The sequence below is a fragment of the Rhinolophus sinicus genome, chromosome 1 (genome assembly GCF_057876585.1).
Source record: "Rhinolophus sinicus isolate RSI-liver-muscle chromosome 1, RSI-T2T, whole genome shotgun sequence".
Taxonomy (NCBI): Eukaryota; Metazoa; Chordata; class Mammalia; order Chiroptera; family Rhinolophidae; genus Rhinolophus; species Rhinolophus sinicus.
The window spans coordinates 162,316,410-162,327,869 of NC_142501.1; the positions used below are offsets into that span (position 1 = coordinate 162,316,410).

Genomic DNA, 11,460 nt, shown 5'->3' on the forward strand with positions numbered 1-11,460 from the left:
TGAGTTGAAATTCTATTAACTTTCAATTATGAGAAATGAGTTTCCCCTAACGCAATCTACACCCCTTCCCAAGATCACCAAATGGTTTTCACTGTGAAACCTAGCAGAGCTAGAGAATAGGATGGAACAGAACAGGATTGGGCAGGCCGAGGTATGGTCCAGGGATTTAGGGAAGGAAGGAATTGGGCCAGGGAAGAAAGAATACCTTAAAGCGGGCTCTAGGAGGTGGAATCTGAATCTTCTGAGCTGTCCCGCACATGGGTGCTCTCTGTGGATTCACTGAGTTCCTTCCTGTCACTGCCACTACTGTCAGCGACCGGGTTCCTCTCCTCCTGACCGGCCTCTTCAGAACCAGGAAGTGCACTGCCCTGGGTCTCCTGGGTCTTCCTGGAGACCAGCACCACGTACCTGCGCTTCTTTGGCTCCAGCTGCCGTCTCAGCTCATCTGCCATCTGTGAGAGATCTCGCTTCATGGCGTAAGCATCTTCTCCATCTGCGTAGTACTTGGGTTCCACCTCACTAACCTGAAAGTTGAGGGTGTTAGCATAGAGGTTCAAGGCTGCCCGGTTACTCTTCCTGACATGCAGGGACACGTACTTGGCGCCAAAGTTTTCTATCATGGCCCGGGAGGCCTGGTCCATCAGCTTCTGGGCCAGGCCGAGGCGCCGGTGTGTACGCTTCACGGCCAGTGAGGTGATATGTCCATGGGGAACATCATCTGGGTCCTCCTCCATTTTGGCCAGGACGTAGCCCACAATCTTCCCATCGTCGTCCTCAGCGATGTAAGAGAGCTGGGGCCAAGAAAGACCGTGGTAGAAATAGTATTTCATCTGGTAGTTCTCCGGCAGGCAAAGGAGGTTGCAGTATTGCATGTTCATCAGGTCGTCTGGCCGAGCATTGCGGACGTTCATAATGGCGGCGGCAGCGAGCAGAAGCCGGATTGCGGTGACAGAGGAAGAGGTTATTGCCAAGCGAAAGCGACAGGGGCCAAAGCCACGGCTCCGGGTAGTGCAGAGGTGGGAAGGCGGAATGACCAGGAGGCGGAAGGATCAGGGTTACGAGGCGGCTTCCGGAAGTGCGCCACCTAGTCGCAGCCAATGGAGTTCTCACCTCATTGTGCATGTGCGTGCGCGAGGCTTAGGGGGTGGGGGAAGTGGAATTCCTTATGGTCTCATTGGTTTTAAATATACTGTTTGATCTATTGCTGTCATTATTCTTTTGTTTCAGTTTTAAGTTTTAAATTTGTATATATCTGGATAAGTTTTCATGAACTGGATAAACTCATGCAACCAGAATTTAGATCAAGAACCAGAATATTACATGCGTTCCAGAAGTCCACACTCGTGTGCCGGTCCATTCCCCACGACCTCCATGTCCTGAGAGCTGAACTAAGACCTGGACTTGTAACAGTCTATATAAATGGAATCATAGTGCATACACTCTTTTTGTGTCGTGTTTTTTTTTTTTTTTTTCTTTTTTTTCTACTTAGTATTTGTTTCAGCTACCTGTGTGTTGTTGGGAGTTCTTCAGACTATCTTATTTGATTTTTCATTGCCTAAATCTTATCACAATTTATTCATCCATGCAACTGTTGATGGCCATTTGTATTATTTCCAGTTTGGGAATAGTATGGATAGTATAGCTAAATTTTCTAGAACATGTCTTTTATTGACACATGCGTAGTTAACAAGGATTAGAATTATTGGGTCAGATCTTATGGTAGTCAACTTTTATGAATGCTGTCAAGCAATTTTCTTAAGTGGTTGCTCCACATTTTCGTTAACATATTTCCCCCATCTTTTTCATTTTAGCCATTCTTCTGTGTGGGTGGCGGTATTACATTGTGGTTTTATTTTTTATTCCCCAGATTAATAATGAAATTGAACACCTTTTTTTGTACACACTTATTAGCCATTCTATGTTCTTTTTTGAGAAATGGTCATTCACATCTTTTGTTCATTTTTCTATTGGTTTATGTCTTTTTCTCATTAACGTTTAAGATTTTATATATATATATATGTGTATATATATGTATATATGTGTGTGTATATATATATATATACATATATATATTCTGGATATGAATCCTTTCTCAGATATATTTGTAGTGAAGAGCATCCTACTCTATTGTTTGATTTTTAACACTCTAAATGATAATTTTTTATATCAAGTAGGAATTTTAATATACTACAATATGTCCAGTTTTTCAATTTCATGGTTAGTGCTTTTTGTGTCCTGTATAAGAAATCTTTGCCTACTCCAAATTCACAAGGACGTTCTTCTATGTTTTCTCCTGTAAACATTATTGTTTTATATTTTATGCTTAGATATACAATCCATTTTAATTTATTTTTTTGTGTATTATAGATAGAAGCTCAGCTACTTTTTTGCCTATATGGATCTAGGATCTATTCATCTAGTATCATTTATTGAAAAAAAACACCTTTCATTCTCCACTGTATTGCATTGTTGTCTGTGTCATAAATCTTAAGTTGCATTTTGAGATACATTTAAAATTTTTTATACCATCTTGATAAAGCAAGATTTGGCTTTTTTTTTTTTAATGTCATCATCTTTCCCTTTTTTCTCAAAATAGATAGTAATAAAGTCCAACAGGTATTGGGCTGATTCTTGTGTGGTCTCCAGTACTTTGGGGAATCACAGAACTGAGCCCCCAGGAATGTGGAAGCATCATCTCAAAAAGCTGGCAGTAACTACCACTGTGTTAAGTTAAACTGCCCCAGTCAAACCCTGGACATATTAATGGACGTGTGGTAGGGCTTGGGCTCCAGCTCTTGGAAAAGGGCAGGGGTGGAAACTATTTGGAGAAGGTAATTGAGCTAAAGAGGACTCAGCACCAGGAGGGGCTGATGAGAGAAGTGGGTTAGGCAAAGGGTAAGGGTCTTCCTATCTTTTCTCCTACTACCTGAGGGCAGAGGCACAGTACTCCAGCAAAGAGCCAAAGTAGGTAGCAGCTACTTGGATCCCACAAGGGAGAGGGGTTATTTCTTTATTAGTGCAGAGAAGTCGCATTTTGTTAGCACCACTTACACTTAACCTGACGATAAGCCCTAGAATTATTTACATGTCTTGTACAAACTTCCTTCCTAATTTCCTAGCATATTATGAACTAGGAACTCAAACTCCAAAGTTTATTCTATTGTAAGTAGGTAGTCTCTTTTCTTATTAGCCAGTCATGGTTGTACACTAACTCATCTAGAATATGTGTGCGGCATTCTTTCCAATGAGTATATGCATGCCTTTACTAGCTAAAGTAGTCTCTAGTCATGTGATTTGTGAAACATAACTTGAATAGCCACTATTTTTTGTTGTAATTTAACAATGAGATGTGTTTTTATTACTGTGTTTCCCCAAAAATAAGACCGGGTTTTATATTAATTTTTGCTCCAAAAGACACATTAGGGCTTATGTTCAGGGGATGTCATCCTGAAAAATCATGCTAGGGCTTATTTTCTGGTTAGGTCTTATTTTCGGGGAAAAAGGGTAATAAGTTTTTAAAATTTAAGATACGATTTTAGCTCTTTGATATTTTGATAAGCTCCGTACATTGGAAAGTTTATTTCCCAGTAGTATTTCTACTCAGAAATTTCTCTTTTATGTTACACCTCACTCCATGGACAGGGATATGTGCTTTAAAGTGATATCGTTCTAAAAACCTAATCCTGAAGAGTCATTTGATTCTCCTATAATAGGTTCTTCTTTAAAAAAGCATGGACTACCAAAATTTGCATTCATTGTGTTCTATAGGAACATTCTTTCTTTACTAGCTTCCTAAAACATAGGCTTGACAAATGGGACAGATGTGACAAAATAGACCAATTTAGGAGAACTCAAACTCACATATTAATTATTTATCCATCATTTGTGCTGTTATCTCTTTTGTTTATTTTTCTCATTCCATGGGCCATGAAAGCAAGATGAAGAAGATCCTTGGGCCCATACAAATTTGGGAAGAAGAGATACCCTATTAATCAGTAAATTGTATTTGTTTGTTTAATTCTGTTTAATCTTAAATCTGAGGCCTAATCTCAGAGCAGAATAACAAAAAGAGCTTTCATAACCAGGTAGTTGGGCCCAGGAAGGGAAAGTGGCAGTTACCTTGGCTACAGTGGAAGCCAAAGAATTTCCATGCCTAAGTCATTTGTAGAGCAACACTGTTTATAACAACTGTTTTATATGGGAGTTGTGTGGTAAATAACAGATCATCAATGAATGGAGAAATAAGCATTATTATACTGACTGAGGTGATAAACTCATTGTTTCCTTCATTGTCCATTATCACAACACCAAAACTCATAAATTCAGTCATGGGGGTACACAAGAACAGAGAGCAAAGAAGAATTTTCTACATTCTCATGTTGTTGCATATTCCAGACCCACTTTTTTTCTGGCCCCTGACAAGGAAGATTTATATAAAACATGAGATCATTAATTTTGAAAAACAAATAATTTTTGAAGTTAACATTGCATTTGAAAAGCGGGCAGTGGCCATAAGACAGTCATGAAATTCCCTTTGCTTTGAAACAGGAGCAAAAAGGCTGAGTTTCATATAAGCCCAGCCACCTCTGTTAGTAGAAAAGTACAAAATTGCATATTTCATTAGATTAATATTAGAATGTGATCATGTCTGTAAGAGTGCCATGACTGTGTGGGACACAGCTATAATCAGAGAGATGCTTAAGACCAAAGTGAAGGAAGCCTCAATCAGAATAGCAGCTCTACGTAGGCAGGACCGAGTGAGGGCAGAACTGGCTCATGTTAAGCAATGGGCCATTCTTTGTGAATCTGTGTTCATATCTAAAACAGTTCCTTTTTCCTCGTAGCATAAAAATATATGGGCTTATGATTACCACAAAAACTGTATGCTGGGTTTCTCTAGAAGGTTTGTTTAAAGGAGAGAAAAGCCTATTTGGCTTCTTAGGACAAAGGTCACGGCTCTGGGATGTTAGTTCTAATTGGATGCAATAGAAGCTTTGAATTAAAAGCATATTCAATATGCTATGTAAGCAATAGCTCACTATACCCAAGAGGATGGATGTTTGTGAAATTTGAATGGGCCTTGGGACCATGAGACTGGTTTTTATCCTAGTAGATGACCTCACTCCTGTTGGTATAGGGACATAATTTTCGAAGTAATGAATCTGAGACATGCATCACCATATATTTTTTACAGTCTTTGTAACAAGAAATCCTGGTCTACACAAGCAGTAAGATTTAAGTATTTAATCTTCCAATTAGGGCGTGGCTAACCCAAGGTCATCAAGTCTTAGAAAAGGGCGGAATTTTCAATGTACAAATTGTTATCTAAATTCCTTTCCAAATACGTGAGAACAAAGAAAGTCTTTCATTATAGCCTCAAGGAATTTGGGTCAAAGTGAATTTAAGGGGTCTGTTTGACTCTGGGTTTGTATTGGAAAAGAAAACAAATTAAAACAAAGATTGACTGCCATAAAATATTTATGTAGGAAGCAGGATAGCAAGGGGACAGGGTTGGGAATGACAAGAAGAAGGTAAGTATTCTGTAACATGTACTGCTTGATGATTTTTAAAATTGTGACTATCTCTGCTATGTTTCTTGCATTGCCAAGTGGATGGAAATGTGAGGGATTATTTTCAAGCATTTTCTTGATGTCAACCGATGATTCCACATTATAATGTATTCCAAAGGTAGGATATAAGCAATAACTGTTAATCATTGTGCCTATAGGAGAAGAGCCTGGAAAGACTTCAGAGAGACATATCTTGGCTTTGAGGCTGACTTATCTTTTCAGATTTGGCTCAAATATCCTCTCTTCTGGGAGGACTTCTTTGATGCCCTTCTCCCTGGAAAAATGAACTACTTCTTTATTTGTGTGTTCCTCTCAATCATATCTATATTATATGTGCATCATTTACTTTATTCTTAATTCCTATTCTCTTTGTTTCTTGAGGATATGACCCTATCTTATAAAAGTCATTGTTTTTCTAGGGACTAGTAAATTGCATGCTACACAGTGGGTCTTGAGTGAATGCTTATATAATATAATAAATATGTATTGCGGTATAAATATATTAAGACAGGCTAAGTAAATCCTTTCTTTATACAGTCCAAATAAGTTGTGATTATAATACATATTTTTGTGTAATGATCTCCAGTATTGTTGCTTAAAATGTCTAATGAGAAAGTATGATGATACTTATGCTACATCACTTTCTCTACTTAGCATTATTTTCTAACCAACTGCATTATGTACCACATACTACAATGTCTAGGCTACTCAGCTGTGATCTTGGTAGGCCACTTAATTTTTCTGGGCTTTCTCTTTTCTTCTCTGGAGGATTGAAATCTATATGTCAACGCTGTTACTTTGTTTTGAGAATAAAATAGGATAACGCATATGAGACCTTCATGCAGAGGATTAGTATTATCAAATGTATTTATTTATTTTTTTGTGGAAAAAGTTATCTTGAAGCCCCAAAGATACTGATAGATATGCTTGATGAAAACAAAATGTTAGGTAAAGGAAAGGCAGCAGGTGCAGAATAGCAGAAATTATGAATGGATTAAAATAATTAGATTAATAAAAGTAGTACTGGAATGACAAAAAAGCAAAGAAACAAGAGTCTCTAGCTTTTGAAAGGACACAAGAGGAGAATATGAATTTATATCATATTTTCCCATTTAAATCTTAATTTGTTCCATTGCTGGTTATGGAATCAGCCTTCTTTAAAACCTCACTGACGTATTTTATTCGATGATCTCTTTGCAGCATTGGATGAAACCAAATGCTCTTATCTATATTATGTATTAGTAGAGTGAGTAAGTCAGAAAAATAAAACCACCTGAGAAATTCTTCATAGAAATTTAAACAGAATCTAGGATGCCAAACTCCTACATAAATTGCTTTTGGTTTCCTGGTGTATGACTGGTTGCCAACATTTATAAATGTTGTTCCCTTATGATCTCCATGTTGCATGGTCCTGTCACTTTGAAAATAGTTGACTTAATTATTTTTTTATGTGTGTGCCAGAATTCAGTTGCTTAAAAAGTGAACTATCTCTCAAACTCAGTTTGCTAATAAACCTCAATGATGGTCTATGGGGAAAATATAGTTTCATTTTTCTAGTGTTTCTTTCAAAAAAATGTTAACAACCATGTTAAATATAGTTTTTTGGGTTGAACCACATAATATCTTGACTCTTTTATAGCTCTAAAATTCTGTGACTATTAGTCTAGCACAGATGAATTTTACTGTTGTTGGAGAGGCTGGTGGGCATCAAAGAGGAGAGAGATGATGTGGTGATATAATATTTTATTATCAAGTTGGAATTCATTAAATGAAAATCATTTTCTCTAACCTAACAGCAAATGACAGAATTTTTACACTAAAAGGGGAAAATTAGTGGATTCTCTTTTCCTCAGTGTTAGGGATACTTCTTTGTAGTAAGCAATTTGCTATGTGTTTCAAGGCACAGCAGTAACATATACAGAGTACCACCCTGTTGACACCCATTCCCGTAATTCTAGGCTAGAATTAATTTGCAAAGTAGAACATGTTAAAAGTGTCCAGTAATTTAGGGATACACAGCAATCCTTGCTAGCTGATTATTAAGAATTAAGCTTTGTGAAATCTGATTTAGCATCACTTTGTTACAAGAGACACGGATATATCTATGCAGTCTTATGGCAAAGTGTTGTTCCTGTCATAGATCTAGCTCAGATAGTTGGCTTTCATAATAGTGGTCACCAAATTCAGAAGTAGCTTTGGATTTGAAAAGCTAGTGTAAAAACAGAGATCTGACTTGCCTTTCAGTTTTTCATCAGGAAGATTCATGAGTTCAGGTTTGATAGAGTTTCTCAGAACCCTGGCTAAGGTAATTCCCGATTCACCATTCGGGATGTGTAAGCAAAACAGCTCAATATTATGAACATAAATTGTATGTTTCACTGGGACAAATAATTCACCCACAATAATATTGCTAGTTGAACACTGGTTTGTGATTCACTTTGTAATTAATTCAAGAAATGTGAAGCATATCTTCAAATATTTCTCTCCCCCAGTTTTCTGCCTCTGTGTCTTTCTCTCTCACTGTTATTAGCACTTGGGTGTTTTCTCTTGGCTTCACTTCCCCAACATAGCACAGATTGAACATGCAAAGCATACAACACAGGAGAAGGAAGATGACATGGGGGTCACTAGTCTCCTGGTTCACTTTGCTAATCTGCCTCAACTGCCATCACTAATTAGGGTGAAGAGATGACAACTACCATGGCTGTTACTGCTGTTGCTGTATTTAAATGCAGTTGGAGAGCCATACATAATTTTTTTCCACTTGATGAATTTATTACTCAATCTCTAATCTAGGAAGACAAGAGATTAACTTTCTAGAATTTGGGGATTATGTATTCTTAATGGTGAACTATGTCTTCTATTAGAAAAGAGTGTTTGCAACATATATGCAGAGTTTAAAAAATAATAAAATAAACACTCATGTACCCACCAGTGAACCTAAGAAGTACACTAACAGCAATACCTTTGAAGCCATTTCTATAACCCTCTCAAATAGTATTTTCCTCCCCCACAGGTAATCTCAATCTTGACTTGTATATTAACCATTCCTCATTGATATATGTTCTTGAACAATGTATTATTTAATTTTTCTTTTTTTCATACTTATATCAAGAGAGTCATACTGTGTATACTTTTGTGATTTGCATTTTTTCTCAGCAGGTTTTTGAGATCTCTCCATGTTGGTATAGTTTATTTAATCTTATCGTGATTTAGCATAGTATTGTATGACTATCATGAAATTATTTATTTATTTGCCACCCATGGACATTTGGGTTATTTCTAGCTTGTTTGTTTTTGGTGGGAGTTTCTTTCTTTTCCTTTTTTTTTTTTGCTATTACAAACTGTGTTTTCTTTCTATTGCTGCATAACAAATTGCCACCAATTTAGAGGCTTAAATAGCATGAATTTGTTATTTTATAGTTCTGTTGTGGGTCGGGAGTCAGGGCAGAGCATGGCTCAGCTGCTTTTCTTTGCTTAGGACCTCATAAGGCCAGAATAAAGATGTTGCTTAGGACTGCAGTCTCCTCTGAGGCTCAGGGTCCTCTTCCAAGCTCATTCAAGTAGAATTCTTTGAGTTCTCTGAGATTGTTAGACTGAGGTCTCGATTTTCTTGTTACCTGCCAACTGCAGACTTTTCTCGGCCCAGCGGCCACCCACATTTCCCTGGCATGTGAATGAACCATTCCACAACATGGCAGTTTGCTAACTCAAGGCCAGCAAAAGAAATACCTTTAGCTTTGAATCTCTTCTACCTCTTTTCAGGGATCCCTGATTAGGACAGGCCCATGAAGTGTAGTGTTCCTTTTAATTAACTTAAAGTCAACTAATCAGATACCTTAATTGCTTGTGCAAAATTCTTTCTGCCATATAATGTAATATAATCACTGAAGTGGTATCTCATCATATTCACAAGTCCTGCTCACACTTAAGGTGAGGGTATTATACAGGGTACATATACCAGAGGGTAGAAATCTTGGGGGCCATTTTAGAATTCTGCCTACCACACAAATGATACTATAAATGAACATTCTTGAATATATCTTTTGTTTATTTTCTTGTAATTGTAAGAGTTCTTTCTATGTTTTCAACACTATTAAGTTTCATTGAACTGTTTCAAAATATTTTTACCAGACACAGCCACCATTAAGATAATTTCTCTTGTATATATCCTCAGTAACAATTGGAATTTATATTTCAATTGATTTTTGTAATTTACATTATTGAAGTCTTATCCATCATTGGTTAGATTTATTCCTAGTTTCCTTAATTTTTTATTGATATTGTTATTTTTGAATTATGTTTACTAAATCATTGTTGCTGAAAGTTTTTGTACGTTAATCTTACATCCAATGAATTCACTAAATCATCTTATTACTTTTCATAATTTATTTGTAGGTTTTTTTTATTTTCTATGTGGACATATATGTTATTTCACTAATAATGACAACCTTTCCCCCCTTTTCTGTCCATATATTTTGTATTGCCTTTTCATGTCTTATAGAGATGGCTAGGTCCCTTGTACAATGTTGAATAAAAGTAATAATAAGCATAATCTTCATATACTTTCTGATGTTAGAGGTGAAACTTTTAATGCTTAGTCATTGAATATATGCTGTTTACTTATGTTTTGGGTGGATATGCTAGATAAGCTTCTGGTCCTTGTTTTCACAAATTGATATAAAATTTCAAAGGAATTCTAACAAAACCTTAATAGGAATTTTGAGGAACTTGACAAAATGGTTTTAAAATATATATAAAATAGAAAAGGGCTCAGAATAATAAGACACCACTGAAGGTAAAGAAAAATATATGGGGACATGACCTGCTAGATATCAAAACTTATTATCAGAGATGAAGGTCATTTCATACATAAAAGATCTGTTTATCAACAGGACAACAGGATAGAACAATTCAAATAGTTTTTGCAACTAACAGAGCTTCAAAATATCTGAAGCAAAAACTGATAGAACTGAAACAAAGAAATCCTCAATTACAGCTGTAGATTTCAATATCTTGCTCTCAATAACTAACTAAACATGTAGAGTGCAAATCAGTAAGTATATAGAACACTTGAACATAATATCAACCAACGTGACCCAATTGAATTTATAGAACAGTTTATTCCCAAATAGCAAAATCTATAGTGCACATGGTAATTACCAAAATAGATCATATTCTGGTCCATATAACAAATCGGTAAAATTTAAAAGGCTTTAAATTATACAATACATATTCTCTGACCGTAACTAAATTGATTATAAAATTAAATTAGAAATCAATAATAGAAGATACTGGAACATACCCAAATATTTGGAAACTATACAATGCATATTTAAATATCCTATGTATCAAAGAAGAAATCACTACACTAGGGCCATTAGTATTTTGAACTAAATGAGGTAAAACTTTATTAAAAAAAAAAGAGATGTAAATGATATTTGTAATGTCATTGGTAGATTGGATGGTAGATTCACAGGTGTTTTCTTTGTTATCATGCTTTAAAGCTTTAATACATATTACATATATACTTTGGTTTATATTTAAAAATATATAATTAAGAGATAAATGGAAATTTGTCTGAAATAAACACATGGAGAATACTCCGTTAAGAAAGACTAATGGCATAATCCAAAGTGGATTTGGGCTAGATATATCCACATGATAAACTTCAAGTTTAATATAAGAGAGCATTAAATCTTGGGCCACATTACATGAAGTCACTTCATTAATTGTTGCTGTTTTTACTTCTAAAAACATTTGACCTTGAATAAGACCTGAGAACATATCACATCCGATGCATGTTGCAAGTTCAGGTTCTCTCTAGTCTTTGTCAAAGAATAGAAAATGAACATATGTGCTCCATGCAGTTGCTTGTATCATTAGGCAT

At 36.0% G+C, this 11,460-nt stretch overlaps 1 protein-coding gene across 1 annotated transcript; it reads right to left on the reverse strand.

Annotated features, from left to right (window-relative positions):
• Positions 1-218: 218 nt before the first annotated feature.
• Positions 219-926, reverse strand: NAA11 (N-alpha-acetyltransferase 11, NatA catalytic subunit). The gene has a single exon (XM_019719966.3). The coding sequence runs from the start codon at positions 909-911 to the stop codon at positions 219-221; it is 693 nt and encodes a 230-aa protein (XP_019575525.3). The 5' UTR covers positions 912-926.
• Between the last annotated feature and the right edge of the window lie 10,534 nt (positions 927-11,460).